This window comes from Myotis lucifugus, unplaced genomic scaffold (assembly GCF_000147115.1).
Source record: "Myotis lucifugus unplaced genomic scaffold, Myoluc2.0 scaffold_58, whole genome shotgun sequence".
Lineage (NCBI taxonomy): Eukaryota > Metazoa > Chordata > Mammalia > Chiroptera > Vespertilionidae > Myotis > Myotis lucifugus.
In genome coordinates this window covers 655,419-675,502 of record NW_005871106.1, presented here as the reverse complement: position 1 = coordinate 675,502, position 20,084 = coordinate 655,419, and the positions used below count along the sequence as shown (strand labels likewise).

Here is a 20,084-nt window from a genome sequence, read left to right as displayed (position 1 = left end):
GGTGGAAAAGCCAGAGTTTACAACATGTGAGAGCTAGATAGATGTTCATAAAATATTTCCTATAGCTGAAAAGGCCATGAGCTAGGTATTAAAGTTTTATAACTCCTTGTAAAAATTTATATGTAGCATAAGATTGTATTTGTTAATTTTGTTAAATGCTAATATATTACTTTTAACCAGATATTTATTTTATGTTAGAATGGATGGGAAGAGGTGGGGAGCATGTTATCAATTTCAAGATTTGGGATATAAAACCCATATTGTTATTTCAGAAGAACGACTTCTTTTGGAATGCATTATTAAAATTTCTGATAGAAAATAAAGCTTATCATGTAACAGCAAACCTTGAATACATCTAACAGGACACCTCAAGTGTAATTTGAATTCCACTTAAAAGTTAACCTAATCCACAGGGTTTGTAGGATCACGGGTATCCCTTTGATGTCAACTAAGATGCCAGTAGAAATAGCTCAGCCACTGCCACAAAATCTAATAGTAATGAGGATCTAGAAAATGGACTGTGCCATGTTCTACCAAGAAATCTATTAGCTAAAAAATACTTACAAGAAGAATAAGCTGAAAATTATTTAGTGTATATTTGTTGGTATATGACAGGCACTTCTATTCTTGATATTTGATATTTATCAAACAGTATCTGGGTTGATTACATCAGGCCTGGGGTGAGATGGAGATGGAAGCAAGGTGAGCCAGATCAGACGGGAGACAAGAAAGAGACCTGCCAAGGTGTGGCAGGTGATCTGGAGGGCAACAAATAACTGGCAGTACAGGCTACAGCTATTCTTAGCAGAGAAACAGCACTGGGCAGGAGGCTTCAGGTGATGGGCAAAAGAACCCAGACACAAGGCAGAGTCCCAAGCAGAAACTGGATTGCTGGAAATTAGGACGTGGTCACCTAGAGCAAGGCAGGTTAGAAGAACACAGCACCAGATGAAATAATGATCTGGGACTGGGCTGATATTCCACTAACCCAGCCGTGGGCAAATGAGTGAGATCATGTGATATTTATCTTTCTCTGACTGGCTTATTTCGCTTAGCGTAATGCTCTCCAGGATCATCCATGCTGTTGCAAATGGTATGAGTTCCTTCTTTTTTACAGCATCATAGTAGCTACAACTATTTATACAGGATGAAAGCTCTAGATGCCATCCTTGCCTCTGAAATCCCATTTCATGCTGAAGGTCCGGCATCCTCGTTTCTTAATGGGCAGAATTTTCACTCCTATCTGCTAGGTCTTCGAAGCACTAGTACTCCTTTCAAGGGTGTGCACAAGGCCCTCATTGATACCCTGCTGGATGGCTATGAGACAGCCCCGTATGGGACTAGGGCAGCCGTGGGCAAACTACGACCCGCGGGCCGGATCCGGCCCGTTTGAAATGAATAAAACTAAAAAAAAAAAGACCGTACCCTTTTATGTAATGATGTTTACTTTGAATTTATATTATTTCACACAAACACTCCATCCATGCTTTTGTTCCGGCCCTCCAGTCCAGTTTAAGAACCCATTGTGGCCCTCGAGTCAAAAAGTTTGCCCACCCCTGCACTAACCAATCCCAGTTTCTAAAAACTGGTTAGTCATAGAACATGGTAGGGCTCAGAATGTAAATATGTGCTCAGTGGCCTAATGGTGGTCTTGAAGGATTCTGAAGGAGGAAGCCAGGCTTACTATTAAAGATTAGGTCAACTGATTTAGAAAACTGCACTTGTATTTGCTTAATCACTGGTCTCTTTCATCCATTAAAACAGTATTTCCCAACCTTGGCTGTGTGTTAGAATCATGCAAATACTTTCTGAAAATACTGCCTGCATTCCAGACTCCATTCCAGGCCATTATATCAGAATCTCCAGTACTGAGCCTGGGCACAGTTTCATTTTTGTTTGTTTGTTTGCTTGTTTGCTTGTTTGTTTGTTTGTTTAGCTCCTTGGGTAAACATTATAGCATGAAACTGGCTTGTAAACTATGGCCTCCTTCAAAATAGAAACTGTCTTTACTCTCTATATGCCGAGAGCCTAGTACCTGGTGTATAGCAGTCACTTATTAAATGAAAAACTAATGAATGACTACCATGTTTAGGTCAGTGAGTGTGACTCTGGTTTGAAGCCACAGCATGTATACTGAACGCTAGATACCTTGTAATGAACACCCTGGTCATGAAGCTGGGAGAGAAACTGGGAGAGAAGCATCAACAGGGGCTGCAATATGGAAGCAAAGTGGTGGGTCAGCCAGCGGTCTTCCTCTTAAATATAGGGGAGCCCAGTATTACTTGTAACTGATTACATTAATTCACTTTTTTTTCGTTAAGTGTTTATAAAAAGAACCATTCATTTGAATAGTGTATTATATATCTTTTGTAAAATTGGAATAGAATTTTGCCCACTCTGCACCCAGTACTCCGTTATTTAAGGAATCTTACTAATTAACTTCTCTGAGATTTTAATATGTAGAAAAATTGGTCCTTCCAGATTAACATATACACTGTCTTTATTATTCAAAGAGAAATCTACAATCCAACATGTCTTTCCTTTTCAGATACAAAAAACTCTGAGCTCATTTTTTAACTTTTTAGTCTACTTTAAAATTTTCCAAGAAATGTCTTTTGCTTTAAACTCTTCTCATTTATTCTTTGTTGTTTCAAATAGTTTTAAAGTATTTCCAAAAATACCCAGAATGCAAGAAGGGTCTACCTTTTTTTCCAAATGCAACTCCAATTTCTCATTCTAGGTATTATTGTAAAATACTTGGTCTACTAAGTCACTCTTTAAAAACACCTTTATTGCCCAGTCAGCATGGCTTAGTGATTGAGTGTCAACCTATGAACCCAAAGGTTACAGCTTGATTCCTGGTCAGGGCATGTGCCTGGGCTTTGGGCTCCATCCACAGTAGGGAACATGCAGGAGGCAGCCAATCAATGATTCTCTCTCATCATCATTGATGTTTCTCTCCCTCTCCCTCTCCCTCTCCCTTCCTCTCTGAAATCAATAAAAATATATCTTTAAAAAATAAAAAAATAGCACCTTTATTCAAAGAATTATGTTAACAAATTAATTAAAACTTAATAACAGAACTTTTTGAATTTGAAAAGCCTATTTAAAGAGTCTGATAGCATCAGCATTGTAATTCATGTGACAAATAGGCAACAAGCTTGTAGCATTGACCATTTTTTTTGCATTTACCATTTTTAAGACAATAACCCAATAACATTGTCTTATGTTTACACAGAGATAGTATTGAAACTGCATTCTTTCTCTACAATACAGTATTATGTTATTCTAACTAAACATTATTTTCTAATGAGAATTGTTGGAGTTCAAGAAATATGCTTAAATAACTAATATTGCAATTATTTTCAGTAAATTTGATTTTTCAAAGTTTTGAGATTCTGATTATATTATTTTTAGAATGATATTTTCGGCCAGTTTGTGGCAGGATAGTAAGAAACTAGAAAAATTCCTGGGCAAGTGGAATGGGAAAACTGAGACAAGAAAATTAAACAAGGCCAAACAGTTTGGAGAGCTTACAGGCAGCTCGTGAATCAAAAGACCTTATCTTCCCCAACCAAGGACACTTGAGAGCAAATGGCTTATACCTCTCCTCCCTAACCAGATAATACATAGCTTAAATCACCCTGTTCTGGGAAAATAGAGAACAAAGATCCAATTAATGACATTTGTGCCAGCTAAACCCAAGGACAAATATCACTTGAGGAATGTTAGGCAGGATAGATAGCTGCTAGGGCAGCAAAGTGGGGAAGGGGAAAAGAAGTGGGAATTTTATCTCACCCACTAAGCAAAAAACTCAGCCGGCTTAGAACAAGATAACCAGATGTATGTGCGAACATTCCAAGATAAGCCCCAACAATGTAGAAGAGAACTTTGAAACCTAGTCTGCACCCAAGATATCTGGCAGGGGACTTTGAAACCTATAGAAGGAAGGGTGTAAGACCCCTTGAACCTCCACAGGAGGGCACACTCAGCCTAGCTGAGTTGCCCACTTGTGCTTTATGCCAAGTATATTTTTAATAAATTGGCTTGCTTTGCTTCTTTAATAAATTCGCTTGCCTTGCTTCGATGCTGCTTTATGTCATTTGCCTGAATTCCTCTTATGAGAGTGACAAGAGCCATAGAGAAGGGGAGAGCCCTCCACACACACTCAGGGAGCTGTCCTGTAACAAGTTGACAGCATCATTGATTTGTCAAAGAGGAAATCAAACTTTGCATTCTGAGTATAAAATTAAGTAGGAAACCCACTGTGCCTAGAATGTTTTCTTTGTTGCGACTTTCATTTTATCTATCAAAATTTTGCTTTTATACCCAAGCTTTGAAAACAAGTTCCAATAAATAAATGTTGCAATTCTAAACTGACATTTTTTTAATCTGTTTTTTTCAATCCAATCCCTGGCACATATAAATATATATGGAAAATATGGAAGAAAAAATCCCTACTCTTGTAGAATTTAACCCTATACTCAATAAAATAATCAACCAGTGAAGTTTTTGAAAAGTGAAAATCTAATGAAATACTCATCTTAATAAGTATTTGATTTTTAAAACTGAAGTGTTAAATATATTTAAATAAATCAACCAATAGCACTCATCAGAGCCACAATTTTGTGCACAAATTGAAGAAATATTCATGCCTTTCTTTCCGATCCACTATATTGTCTACAATGTGCTGATTTGACCTGATTGATTAAGAAAAGCTTCACAGATGAGAAAAACTCTCTTATGTACTAGTTGACATTACATCTTTCGACTCTCCCGACAATCACTTATTTTTAAATTACAAATTTTAATCTAAAACTTGCTATAATGTCTTTGGGCCTGCTTTTTAGTTTTCTGTCTCCTCTCCTGCTGTCATGTTCCTTATTCTCAGTGTGCCTGTTAATAGTAGCATCTTACTTCTCTCTCTTTTGGGAATTTAATCTACTGAGAGAAACCAACCAATGAGGCTTGTTAGAATCATCTCAAGCTAAGTATAGATTCCAAGTGACAACCTATGGAGTTTTCCAGTGAGTTTCCAGAAATACTACTAATGTGTGGACTTTGTCACATCAGCACTAGCTCTTAGAGGCTTGTTTTCCTTACTTCTTGGTTTTGGGCAATATTCCAGATGGGTGAAGTATTAGAGCGCAAAGGTTATCTATGGAATTGAGAGAAAGGCTAAGCTAATTAAATTGTTTCTAGTTTTTAAGTTTGTGACTCCTTTGCCAGAAAAGTCAAATGTTTGTCTTAGTAAAAAACAAGATTCTTAACCTAAGCAATATTTTTTCTGTTGTAAACTTAAGGCGTACCTCTAATATAATAAACAGCAATCATATGGGTGATTCACTTCCTTTTAAAAGGGATTACAGATAAGCAATGAATGATTAATATGAACAATTGCCGTGCCTTCAAAATGGGCTTTATACAAATAGCAAGAAAGGTTTAGATAACTTCCATTGCTTTCTTTCCCTCTTTATAACAATACAAATATATAGAATATTTCCGATTTACATTCTCACTGTGACTCAGTCATGCTAACTGTGTATTATAACTGCCTAAACCTCAACACACTTAGGTGTTAGTCTTTTCTTAGGTTTTAAGTACAGTACTTGTTCACTATTTGTTATACAACAATGGATTGTAAGGATTAGTCATGTGTTACTGGGAATAGAAGTAACACATGGTCTGCACTGTCCAATGGAGTAGACACAGCCCCTTCAAAGTAATACATGGTAGACATTTCACTTAAGAAATAACTCTTTAATTGATTATATTTCCTTTTACCCATATAGCCAAATATAAAATTAACCCTGTTTGTTGTTTAAAAAGTCATTTTTAAAATCTCCTAGACCTAGTCTTCCCTAAGCTTCCCATGTGTTAAAAATCACTTTTTAGGCATTTATAACTGAAGCACACACTGCCATCAACAAGGACACAAATTAGATCAACTGCCAGGCTTTGGAGCCTCGGGTCACCGCTCACTCTTCGGGCACTCAGATTCTTTTGGCCTTCCCTTGAATGACATTTTGCAATTTTTCCCCTGACAGTAGGCCAGGATGCAGGGTATCTTATGATACCGTATAAAGAGAAAACCTTCAATCCCTTGGGAAGTATCTATTGGAAAAGATTTTGTGCTTTTAAAAAATAAAGTTGCACCTTTTGAGATCAAATATATATTTTTTCTGATACATGGAAACACACCACGTTTAGACTGGTAATTGAATGCATGTCAATTTAAAAAGAGCATTTTACCTTTCAAACTGGATTTAGATGTAGATGTGAACATTTTACATGCTGTACAAACTCTCTTTGAATTGCTATATTACATGCAGGTGCAATTTAGTATAACTCTCAAAAATAAAAGAAGTCAAAACATGAACAGAATTGTTTTCTTTTAAATTCTAAATGCCAATCTTGAAACATATGGGTCTCTTGAAATTTGTTTCCATTTAGATTTCCGTACAGTTTCATAACAGTCATTTCTAGGTTGCTGTTGTTCCCATCCAGAGGGGCATCTTCAGATTGATTTATGGTTGCCTGATCAGCGGAACAAATTTTCATCTATTTCTCCATTCTTAAATGATCTACAAAATTTGAACATGTGACTATAGACAATTCTTAGCGCCTCTACTTTCTCCTCTTCAATTTCTCTTTGGTTTTCTTATCTCTTATCTATCCTTTACTGATGATGAGTTGGATATAGGTGTTTCTAACGCAAAGTCATGAATTAAGTCCTGATGAGGATCATTCAGCTTTCCTTTTTCCCAATGCTGCCTTTCTCCCCTTATTTATGATCAACCCACTCCCATAACTGAGCCATCAGTCACATCACCTAGTTTTTATTCAGCCCTGGCCAAACATGACACTTTTATTTAATTCCCTGTTACAGTATAAAAGTTGAATTGTAGAACAAAATGTCAGTCACAGTGAGCAGTTGGGGCTTTTCCCTGCACAAGCTCAAAGCCCTGCTTTAAGGCTAAAGTAAAGGATATCAAGGAATTCTTGGTCGATTTTTACCAGAAAATATCAGTGCCTCTTTTTTCTTCTTCTTTTTCTTCTAGGAACCAAAGAGCTTGTTGTAAGTGTGAATGATGATGGAATCATTTCCTTGAACTTTGAGTGTGATCAGATGGCTCCAAATTCTGAGTTCACCTGGTCCAAAGATTATGTAGCCACTGAGGACTCTGCACGTTTGGAAGTTGAAAGCAAAGGAAACAAGTACGGACTGTTTCAGTTATAATCATGGGTTTCCTTTTCATAATAGGAGGGTGAAGTAAGCTCTTTGCTTTCCATTTCTAATAGTATAAAGAGATGAATCACAAATATTTTATATCTGGTATGTAATATAAAAAGTAATAATCAGTATAAACCTTAAAAAATAACCAACCTTGCCCTGGCTGGTTTTGCTAAGTGGTTAGAGTGTCAGCCCATGCAGCAAAGGATACCAGGTTCAATTCCCAGTCAGTAGGTCAAGAGCATGTACCTGGGTTGCAGGTTCAATCCCTGGCCCCGGTTGGGGTGCATGCGGGAGGCAGCCATCGGTGTGTGTGTGTGTGTGTGTGTGTGTGTGTGTGTGTGTGTGTGTGTGTCTCCCCCTCACTCCCTCCCTTTCACTCTTTCTAAAAACAGCAAAGGAAAAAATATCCATGGGTGAGAATTAACAAAAAACAACAACAAAGAAATCCTTATAAAGTACTTTTCACATTATTTCATTTAAAGTGCTATCTCACTTATGGTATTAGAAGAGCTTTGATTGACTTAAAAGTAAGCTTTAAAAATGATTCTCATTATTCTACAGATTTTGAAATCTTAAAGTAATGGTGAGGATGCTTATGGGGAGGGAGCAAGGAAGAACTTGCTGGTTGCCAATTCAAGTTAGGGTAAATTAAACGGGGGAGGTATAATCTGCTCTGCTTTTTTCACCACCACTTGTGAGTGACACAGTAATGCACTGGAAAGAACTCTATGTGGGAAGCACAGAATAAATGAGTTCTAGTTCCAGCTCTGCCAGGAGCTGGCTGTGTGACCTGGAGCAGTTTTTAATTTCCACGAACGTCCGCTTACTTTCCTGTAGAATGGGTGGGAGTGAAGGAGATTGATTTTATGATCTAATCCTTTTAGCCCCAAGCGTCTGAGTGTTCTTTTTACTTTGCCTCACTTACCCAGGTGTATATCTTTATAATACCAACCACACTGGATTGCAAAATATTCCCAAGTATTATTTCTATTATAAAGTACCCCAATATATATTAAAAATAAAAAAATAGTAATTTTATTAGAGAATGGAAAGAATATAATTAAAAGACATTTTACTGTTGCTATGCTGTAAAGTCCTTGAAGTAAAACATACATTGGCCCAAGAAAAGATAATCAAACGATAAGTTTTTCTTCCACTTTGTGCACTTGACTAACATTTGAATACTTGGTTCATCTTCGACACTGTCTAGCGATATGACTCACCAAAGTTAGAAAACATAGTGAACTAGACCACTGACCGATTCATTCCACAGATATTTATTAAGCACATATTATGTGCCAGAGAAGGCACTGGATGCTGGAGGATACAACAGTAAGCAAAACAGATCTCCTTCCTAAAAGCACACAGTAGAGGCATAGAGATAATGAAATAGGCACTACCAATGAATGTTTGATTGCCTCAAAAAGGGAAGTTCAGGGGATGACAACTCAGGCACCAGAATTACCAACAGCAGGTTCTGCCCTGTTGCGGGGAGGCCAGAGGGGGGACCCAGGCTCCCTAGCAAGGGCTGATCAGCTAAAATGGTCTTTATTTGACATGTGTGTAGGTATGGAGCATAGCTTGGGGATGGGAAATTTGTACCAGCTCCCCACTCCGATCACCATCACCCCTAGGAAAATGTCAGGGAAGACTTCGAGAAACAGCAAGAATGACTAGGTTACTAAGGTCTCCAAAGGAAGGGGGTAGCATGTGCCAATGCCTAGAAACAATGCAGGACCCAGGTCCCCAGATGCCATGTGGAGTCATTTATTACAAAAATATTCTGTTCTTAAGGACAAAAATTACCTTCAAAGAACTCGGGACGGAAGACTTGGGCATTTACTCCTGTGATGTAACAGAAACTGATGGAATAGCAGCAAGCTACTTGATAGATGAGGAAGGTAAGTTTAAAGCCAGTTCATTCATAAGTCCAAGCTGCTTTGAGTTCTCAATGATGTTCTATCATCAAGTGACGTTTGTTTTAGTAATTCAAGGTTTAATTGTTCTTTTTTTCTCCCTACAGAGTTGAAACGTTTACTTGCTCTCAGCCAAGAGCACAAGTTCCCAAGTAAGTGTCCACAATGCTTTCACAGTTTAGCAATCCTACTAGGCGGTGACTTCTGGAATAGGGCAGATAACAACTCTGACAGGATTAAGAGAAGAGGCTCTAGAGAACAGATAATGGAACATAGCTTGGTAGCTACAGATGCACTTTCTAGAAGTGCTGCTTTTATCTTTGTCATTGTTCTCAAGAGCTGAAGAGAATACTAACATAGGAACCATATTTCATGCTCTGTTTCATAGAGAAGTGGCAGATTACATAGGCATAACAGCTGCATAATTAAGTTCCCTTTTTGCCTACACATTTTAGAATCATATATTTATTTATTTGTTTTTTCTGGGCACATTAATTCCTGTGTCTTTTAGGCAAAGTAATCTCCTAATCAATTTAGTGTTGGAACTTAATAGAAGAATCATACCTCTAAATAAAGATATTACCTGCCTATCACTTTAAAGTCCTGAAAAATAAGGCAAAGATGCCTTGGTCAGAAAAAGAATTTCTCTGAACTATCTACAAACCTTCCAATAAAACATTTTCCACATAAAAGATTAAATTTCACATTTGACACCTAAAAGAAGAGAAAGAAGTCTGAAATGACACTCGGAAAGTTCCACTGGCCTGATAAGATCCCTTGTCATTGGTACCTATTGACCAAAATAGGGACTTGTCCAGAAAGTTACACCCTAGAGTTTGAGAAAACAAATAGAAAGGTATTTCATATACTCACTCTTTTTTTAAATATATATTTTATTGATTTTTTTTACAGAGAGGAAGGGAGAGAGATAGAGAGTTAGAAACATCGATGAGAGAGAAACATCGATCAGCTGCCTCCTGCACACCTCCTACTGGGGATGTGCCCGCAACCCAGGTACATGCCCTTGACCGGAATCGAACCTGGGACCTTTCAGTCCGCAGGCCGACGCTCTATCCACTGAGCCAAACCGGTTCTGGCTACTCACTCTTTTACATCATGATTTTTTTAAACTCATTAATCCCTAAACTATAACTCCTTCACTATTATGGGAATTTCAGAACCAGGAAACGATACTGTGACCCAGATTATAGACAAAACTTTGTATGTTTGTATATGTGCATTTTTCTAGGGAGAGGGTGTTTGGCTTTCCTGAAATTCTCAAATGAGACTGCAATTTTTAAAAAATTGATGCTCTGAAATCAATTTCCTGGTATCTTTTCCATTCCTAAGGAATGATTGATCATGGGACCCAGTGTTGATGACTATTGGCCTCAGCTGGAATGTTCTCAAAACCAACTTTGTTCAGCAAAGCAGCATAGGGAGGTGTAAATGTAGGACACAGACTTTCTGAATTCCAGGGGAGAACCATTTCTCTTTTGTATGCTTAGTCACCATAAAACTGGAAACATAATACCACGAGTGGTGTCTTAACAGTTATATATATTTTAAAATTGGATGGAATGTAGAGGTTTGGTCTGAGCCTCTTTTTAGCTTTGTATTGGAACAACTGAGTTTTACAGTGAATATAAAAGTGCAAATAAAAGGAATCCCTTAAAGCTTGAAAAGGGTAGTTTTAGGATAAATACAAATAAATATTGATATACATTTGGTACAAGTTTACGAATCTTATAATTTAAAATGTAGTAGTGCTACATAAAATTGTGAGATAGGTTTAAGGGTGATGATTTCTCCTAAAGGAAGTAGAAGGACTACTAAACTTTGAGAAACAACCATGCTTTTCCTGCAAAGTATGCCCTGGAGCCACCTCTGGTACAGAACTATTGACTGAAGGAGGCTTTGTAGAGAACATTTTCACATTACAGGAAATTTAGAAACTAGTTTTAAGAGATGTCAGCCAACTTCTAAAATTTCACTCAGACTCAAATGGCTTAAGTGATACAAGTATAAATCAGAGATACATGGTTCTTTCACTTTCTTTGTGAGGTAATCCATGTGATATTTTAATGTAGCTTCTCAATAGTGACTCGCTATTTGCCTCTGAAATTTTTTGCTTGGTCTGAGAACTTGAACTGGTATATCATGGGGATTAGGTAGGGTTAAATGACAAGCTAGGTTCATCTTATATATATATATAAAATTAAAATTAATTCTTTTTAAAATTTATTTTTAAAAACATTTTAAAGCCAAAACCAGTTTGGCTCAGTGGATAGAGCGTCGGCCTGGGGACCGAGGGGTCCCGGGTTCGATTCCGGTCAAGGGCATGTACCTGGGTTGCGGGCACATCTCCAGAGGGGAGTGTGCAGGAGGCAGCTGATCGATGTTTCTCTCTCATCGATGTTTCTAGCTCTCTATCTCTCTCCCTTCCTCTCTGTAAAAAATCAATAAAATATAAAAAATAAAAATAAAAAAATAAAGTGCTTTGGGACCAATATTTAAAAAAAAAACATTTTAAAGAACCTCCAGAGGGAGATAAATTGTTGAAAAAATAAAATTGAACTCCTTTCCAAATATTTTGAAGTAACTCTAAGATCACAGAATGGTGAAACAGGAGAATATCTTGACTAATTAGGACTTTCAGTTCAATTTCATTCATTTATAAATGAATTGAATGAGGCCCAGATATACAAAATGGCCTAATATCACAGCTTGTTAGTAGCTGACCTTGGACTAGGGGTAGGGGCCAGCTCAAGACTCTTTTCATTGCACTTTGTTTTCGTCCCTACACACCAGGTATACATAGCCAAAGCCACAGTAGAGAGTCACAAAGGTTAACTGAAGGGCCTCAGGGTGCAAGTTCATCCTCTGCATTTTTGCATCTGCGCCTCAGGGAAGGCAGTGACTTGCCCAGAGTGACAATCAAAATTAGAACCCAGGTCTTCCATCCTTCCATGCCATGCTTTCCCTCCAACGCTCTCACTGCCTCCAGGCTTTTCAAGAAGCAAGGTGCTCCTTTGCCGTTTCCATTGAGTGTGTTTTCACTTGTTGGAAGAATCTGTGTCAATAAAATTGGTTACCAATATAATTATTATTTCTATTTGTCATAGCTGTCGCAGTTAAATCAGATTTGGCAGTTGAAATTTTGGAGAAAGGTCAGGTCCGGTTTTGGATGCAGGCTGAGAAGCTGTCTGGCAATGCCAAAGTCAACTACGTATTTAATGAAAAGGAAATTTTTGAAGGGCCGGTAGGTTTTACACTTCTAGATTTCTAAACATATTATTATAGAATGTGCTGGGGGAGCCTATTAGAATGCAGGTAAGTTGTTATGAAAACCACTAGGTGTGGGGTGGGGAGTCTAAATTTCACATGTGAAAAATGCAGAGAAAAACATTAATTGATTGTCTCATACTATCCAAAGTGGAGCACTTTTGAGAATGAAAGAGGATACTAGTAATTTTCCCAGGACGAGAGTCATAAAACACAACTGTCTCAGGCAAATCAGGAAGTTTAATCACCTATGAAATAGAGCTGCTCCCTTTAGAAGGCAGAGGAGCCAGCACCCTGACCCAAACTCACATACTCAATTCAGAATCCCCAGCAGGGACTTGGTTCTTTATATGGAGGAAATGGCCTCAATTGTTTCAATGGCTCAGAAAAAAACTGCAGTAAAATATATTTATTGCTTTTCTGGTTAAAAATGCAATACATCCTTATTGTAAAAAACTTTAAAGACTTAGAAAGAACAAGTCACAAATTTTTATAACTTTTTGATGTACATATTAGTATGTACTTTTTGGTCTTTTTCTATACATCTGTGTGTCCATTCGTATCTTATTTACATAGGTGATTGTGTATATCTATATCTACTTCTTCACTTTTAACATAAGCATAGTTTCCATAGAAAGAATGACAACATCTATGCTTTATTTGTCCTCTCCAGACATCAGTAGAGCCAGGATCCGGCCAGTGCCTGGTGGGATTGAAGAACATGGGTTTAGGGGCCCTGGTTCTCACCTATGTTACCATGGGTGTAAATGGGAGACTGAAAAGACAAGGGAGAGATATGGTTTGTGGCCACTATTAACAACCTATTCTCCTCTGATCAAGATATGTTTTTGAAACATTAGTGAGGGGAAGAATGAGTATATGGGTATGCATTATAACGAGTAGATGGGTATGCATTTTATTCCTTTTCAACTCATACAGTAATTATGTGTAGATACGGATCCACCATGGCCTATCTCTTCCCTGTTTTCAAATGTTCTCATAAACTGCTGTGACCACCACCTGGCCAGTAGAAAGGAAGGAAAAACTTTGTTGGCACCACTCTGTGCCACCACAGCCATTGAGGGAACACTCGTGCACATGTGTGCAGAGACCCACTCCCTGTCATGTGCTCACACACGTTTACATGTTGCTGCATGTACACACAGTTTATTGTCATTGCATTAGGCTCTAATCATACTGTTTTATTGGGTGGAAAATACTGTCTTAGGTCAGGTTTTCTAGAAGGAGATTCTGAAGTAGAGTTTCAAGTGATTTACGGGGAAGTACTCTCAGGAGTTGAGGGTCAGGGAAACAAAGAAGGTAGAAGAAAGCTAAGCAAAAAGTGATCTCAAATGGAGACTGGCTTCCTTGAGGGAGGCTCCAGGACCTGAATTGCACCACAGAGTTGATCCCAGACCTGAGTCTTCATGGGCACTTTATAGAAAAACTTATGAATTCAAATTCATTATGGAACTTGTACTGGTATGCCCATGGGCTAAGATTTATCTTTACACTGAAAAAAACAGTTGCCCAAGCAACAGGATAAAATAAGCATAGTCTAACAGGGCAATTTCATTAGGAGCCAATGGATTTCAAATGCTTTGGAAGCACTTTTTTCTCATATTAATTCATTGCCTGCTACATACCATGCATGTGCTAGATACTAGGGCTATAGCAATAATGAGACAAATACTTCCCTCATACTGCCTATAATTAATTTTGCATTATTCTGATAATTAAAACAAATGTAATCTGGAATGGAAATGGAAATCTAAGAACAACTTTTTTTACTCACATGATTTATTAGATGCCGCTATAATTAACAGTGGGTAATTAAATTTGGAGATGTTGGACTTTCTAATTAATTAATTAATTATTCTTCATTTTTATTGTTGACCCTATTGTGGATGTTCCCATCCCCCCCTTCTCCCCCCCTCCACCCCCCTTCCCTCTGGTCATCACCACACTGTTGTCTGTGACCATGGGTTATGCATATATGTTTTTTATGAAAGAAGGTGAAGAGATTAGCTAAAAACAACTTTTGGATAACATTTTATGACTTGGGATAACAAAACTCTATTTATATTTAAAAATTAAATTTCAGTCTTTTAGTAATCATTTCTGGTCACAGTCATATATTCCACATAATATTTTTCTTTTCCTGGATACAAGATTTTGAAAACGTGCTCATCTAAAAAAAGTGTTAACAAGAAATTTTATTAAAATTATGATTCTTTGGAGTTTGTATTTCTTTTATCAGGCTTATTGTCATCATATCTACCTCATTAATTTCTCTTTTTTTCCTTTTCACATTGAAGAAATATAAGATGCATATTGACCGAAACACTGGTATAATTGAAATGTTCATGGACAAGCTCCTGGATGAGGATGAGGGAACATATACTTTCCAGCTTCAGGATGGAAGAGCAACTGGCCATTCTACTCTTGTTCTCATTGGAGATGGTAAGAACTCTGTGGAACATTAACTGGGATACTTTGCTACTCCCTTTAATGAAAATGGCACAAAAGTGGTCATGTGGAAGGTAGTAGGAATTGTTCTTGTTTGGATTCCCTTGCTTGAAATACAATTCTCAGTTAATACTTTCCATAGTACTTCATTACATAGAAGTGAAAGTTAATTTCAAAGAATACCAAATTTATCCCTGGCCTACAGGTAGAACTGTATATAAATTATCTCATCTATAAACAAATATTTACTACTAAAAGTAGTAAAGTGAAGACATTGCAATACAACCAAGATTGTATATGTGTCTCAGAAACAAACTGTGATACTATCTTATGATGTGTGCTTATCTTAAATTGCTTAAATTAAGAAGAAAAATATGCAAAAGTAGAGCATACCTCATTAATTAATCATACATCCGATTGTATTTCAGCTGCTATAAACCACTGTGGGAACCATCCAGATTTAAAATGTGGCATTTAACAAAGCAATGGGAGGGTGGCCTGCTCTCTCCACTTCCAATATCCAGTGCTATTTCACTATTTCCTAGCTCCATGACCTTGAACAAATTGCTTAACCTTTCCAAGCCTATTTCTTCATCTATGAAGACTGAAAATGAATAAAGTGGTCATGATGTACTAATGTTATAATAATGAACATAAATCGCTTAGCACAGTGACTGTCATGCACATTTATACCACTCCACTCAGTTTCTTACTTTCTTGTTTTTCAATTTTTAGTTTATAAAAATCTCCAGAAAGAAGCTGAATTCCAGAGGCAAGAATGGATCAGGAAACAAGGTAAAAACAATCAGTGAGTAAAGAAATAGCTTTAGTTTCTTGAACAAAATATTCTAAGATTATTTATACAACAAATTAAAATCAATGTTACTACTTATGTTAATATGGCTACAAATAAAAAATAATTGAAAATATTTATTATTAAATAGGTATTCATCTAAAATGTTTAAAAACAGAATCTTGAATTTTAAAAAATTCACTTCAAATATAAATCACATTAGAATTTAAGAATGAGCTTTCATGGTTGGAGCATTGTCTCAAACACCAAAATGTTGCAGGTTTGATTCCCGGTCAGGGCATATGCCTGGGTTGCGGTTATGATCCTGGTCAGGCGAGTATGGGAGGCAACTGATTAATGTTTCTCTCACACATTCATGTTTCTCTCTCTCTTTCCCTTCCTGTCTCTCTCTAAAAAAATTTTTTTTAAATCAATAAAAACATCCTTGCGTGAGGATTAAAAAAAAAAAAGAATGAGCTTTGATTTTGCTTTCATGACTAATAGAGTGATCACTGATATTATTAATATTTTCTAGGTCCACATTTTGCTGAGTATTTGAGCTGGGAAGTGACTGGTGAATGTAATGTACTATTGAAGTGTAAGGTAAGAAGTAGATAAATTTTTAACATTTGAAACAAGGGAAATAAAGATAAAATAGAATGTGAGAAGAGGAAGATCAACTTTTCATCTCCTCCATTTGAACCAAATGATAAGCAACACATCCTTACTGCTGAATGTTACTGTAATGGTTGGTTTGTAAGAAACATTTAACATAAAACAACATAAAAATATGAGAAGGCAACATGATCATTCTTATTCATTACCCACACCCTAGTCAATAAGGACAGACTATTCTGTGTGTGCTTTAAGTAAGACTTTTTTTCAGAGCAGCTTTAAGTTCACAGTAAATTGAAGGGAAGGTACAGAGATTTCCCATATAACCCCCTGTCCCCACACATGCACAGCTTCCCCCAATGACAACATCCCCCACCAGAGTGGTTCATGTGTTACAACTGAGGAGCCTGCACTGACCCATCATTATCACCCACAGTCTGTAGTTTACATTAGGCTTCCCTCTTGATGTACATTCTGTGGACATGGACAACTGTATAAATGACATGTGTCCACCATTATAGTATCGTACAGAATATTTTGACTGCTCTCAAAAGCCTCTGTGCTCCACCTGTTCAACACACCCCCTTTATTTTTAAATTATTAATCTCAGAAGAATCTCACATTGTCTTCGTTTTAGGTCAAATCTACATTTTAAGTGGTAGATCTATTCCAGAATCATTCCAGCTACACTGCTTTCCATGAAAATTTAGCAATTTCCTATCTAAATTGTGTGACTAGTACGATAATACTTTTGTGTATTGGCCAGCTCTGCTACTGGTTTTGAGATCACCATGCTGCCATGCAGGAGAGGTAAAGTGTTTGCAGCCCAGAATCAATTGTTTAATTAGGCCTTTGGAAAGATTTAGAAGAAACAATTCACATTGCGTCCTGAATTATTTTGTACCTTAGCACATGGTGGTGTTCAGCTGAGTGAGTCAACAAAATGTTTTGGATAAGGAACTCCGCTGGATGAAGTTGAAGTGTGAAGGTTGTGATAGTGAACAGGTACTCCAAGGTAGAAGTGAGGCTTTGGCATTTGGCATGTAGTTGTCATATAAAAGCCAGAATCCAAGTGCCCCAGTCTCTTCTAGGTCTGATGAAATTTAAAGAAACAGCAGTCTACCATAAATGTATAAGAAAAATAAATTGTACGTTTTATCCTCTCAGGAAATGGCAAAGCTTAAAAAACAATTTCTCAGGCAGCAGCTAAAACCCTCACTACCCCTTCTCCTAGCTGTCCACTTCCATGTTGCCCCCTACTGACTTTCTCCTGCACACTGCCTACCCCATAAACCAGGGAGGCCCACATGTCCATCTTCCTTCTTTCTGTGCTAGCTATTGCAGTAGCCTTCTGGGCGGTGAGCTCTAGTGTTCCATCTGATGGCTTTCCTCAGGAGAATTAGCCTCTTACCCAGATTCTGGACAAGCAAGGGGAGCCTAGAAAGAGGTTCTGAATATTCACAATACTGTATTGATGTTGTTACAGTGTCTGGAATGGCTGCCTTCTTTCAGTTTCTCTGATAAAATCTTTTCTCAAGGCCCATGTCAGTCATCTCTTCCATAAAGCCTTCCCCTTCTCAGTCTAGGTAGAATGAACCTTCCTCTGTCCTTTCATAGCTCTTTGTTGCATTATTGTAGCAATTTACGTACATTTGGCAATTACATATTCATTATAGTTAATGCAGTATGTGTAACCAAACATTCAGACTCATGGGACTATCATGGGCCCCACTTGGAACTAGTCTACTCAAAAGAATATAGGGTAAGAACCCCAGGTTGCCTGCAGGGCGGTACGGGGCATTCCTCTCCTGTAGGAGTGCATATTGGAAGCGCCACTTCCAGATGACAGCTCAGTTGCAAGGAGATAAGATCCGCTTTGGTCAGGTATAGGAAACACCGTAGCTTTTAAAATACCTCACTCCCCAAGGCGCCCATACCCCTTGTAACAACTCCCTAGACAGAGCTTCCAGAGTCCCCACAAGGGACATGCACAAATTACAAGAATCAGTACACTCGGGGAAGCCCAAAGCTATGGGGTCCATTTCCAGTCCTGGGAGGGATGGATGCAGCTCTCCAGTCAGGGGTACTTTCTATTGTAAGCAATGTCGCCTAGCAACACACGTTCTATAATTCAGAAACCAGTTTACAGGATCATAAAGAGCATTTGTATTGGTTTTACTATGTTGTTACCAGTGTTGGTTCTTATTTTATTAACCAAAATGTTTTAACATTTTAAAACTTGAATATCCTTGTTTTTAATGAGTTATAATTGACATATAACCCAGAAGTTTCAAGTGTACAACATAATGATTAGATATATGTATAGTGAGATGATTAACTGAATAACTGGACAAATGTATTTACAATTCCCCAAAGAGGAAATACAACTATAAACAAACAGATGAAAATTTGTAATCTTATTTTTAAAAATTTAAACATAATCCCCCTCCAAATTTCTTTGCAAAGCTTCATTTATCTTTTTTCAAAATATTTAGATATATATTTCGAGGCTTACTTGTTCTGTTCTTTTGATAAGCCATTTGTTTTATCATGTGACATAGACCATACTTTGATCTGATAGGATTTGTCTTCCTATGGTTTTCAGATCTTTATTTTCATTTAAGTCTGTCTGTATGTTAGTGTGTATGTATCTATTTTTTCTTTTCTTGTCCACTAGAACTATTAAAGTCAAGTTTTACTGCTGGAAATAAAGATGCTACTGATTTAGGTTTATCCATTTGTATTCACTTTATTCTAAACTCTTTACCAGTTAAAATTGCTTTGAATTAATTCCTTTAGCATCTTCTAACTCTAAGGTTAGTGCTTTTCCTTCTATCTGATGCCACATTAACAACTACTCATAAGCATTGCATTCCCTTATTACAAGAAGTATAATTATGGTTTTTCTTCTAGGTGGCAAATATTAAGAAGGAGACCCATATTTTGTGGTATAAAGATGAAAGGGAGATATCGGTGGATGAAAAGCATGACTTTAAGGATGGCATATGTACCCTGCTTATAACAGAGGTAGGTGACTATTTGTGTAAAATGTAATACATTAGTTCTGCACCCTACTTTCTCTCCAAAACCAGAGACTAGATTCTGTATTCCTTTGTCCTGGGCATTTGTAGTATCTTACTTCTAACTGCTCCAAAGATCCGTGCCCTGACTTCATCTAAAAAACAAGCTGTAGGAACACAAAAGCCTCACTCACCTTGTGATATGCATGGATTTTTCACATATCCAACCAATATCAGCTGGGAGTTAAGTGGATCCTTCTTCATTTGCTCTTGAACCTAATGATAACTTGTTTCCTAAAAGTACAATCAGAATAGTATTCATATAAGTGTAGATTTTTATCTCCTTTTTGTTTAAAAGAGCATACCTTTCAAATATATGAAGGCAGAGTAAAAGATATGGACTTATTAAGTCTCAAATCAATTATAGTCATAGAGGGTGAAAAATCAGGACTGCTAAGTCAAATTATAATGGATAGGTTTATCTGCAAACTATTCATTGCTCACATGGTTAAATGTTGTTCAGTGTGTGTTTTGATGGCAGTTCTATAAATAACAGGGCTTTAAAAATGCAAACACCAACTCTGAGGCCACGATAAGCTACAATGTGGTATATGTATCCCTTCCTTAGTTTTCCAAGAAAGATGCTGGGATTTATGAAGTTATTCTGAAAGACGACAGAGGAAAAGATAAGAGCAGATTGAAGCTTGTGGATGAAGGTCAGTCCAGCAGCTGCTGGAGTCTGTTTTGTG

General features: G+C 37.3%; 1 protein-coding gene across 1 annotated transcript in view; it reads left to right on the top strand.

Moving 5' to 3' along the window:
* Positions 1-20,084, top strand: part of MYOM1 (myomesin 1) — a 110,706-nt gene that overhangs the window by 77,352 nt on the left and 13,270 nt on the right. Inside the window, exons 23-31 of the mRNA XM_006089258.3 lie at positions 7,062-7,218; positions 9,032-9,138; positions 9,261-9,305; positions 12,279-12,415; positions 14,757-14,901; positions 15,643-15,702; positions 16,236-16,303; positions 19,229-19,342; positions 19,964-20,051. Of these exons, the coding sequence (XP_006089320.1) occupies positions 7,062-7,218; positions 9,032-9,138; positions 9,261-9,305; positions 12,279-12,415; positions 14,757-14,901; positions 15,643-15,702; positions 16,236-16,303; positions 19,229-19,342; positions 19,964-20,051 (921 nt within the window). The remainder of the gene's footprint in view (positions 1-7,061; positions 7,219-9,031; positions 9,139-9,260; positions 9,306-12,278; positions 12,416-14,756; positions 14,902-15,642; positions 15,703-16,235; positions 16,304-19,228; positions 19,343-19,963; positions 20,052-20,084) is intronic.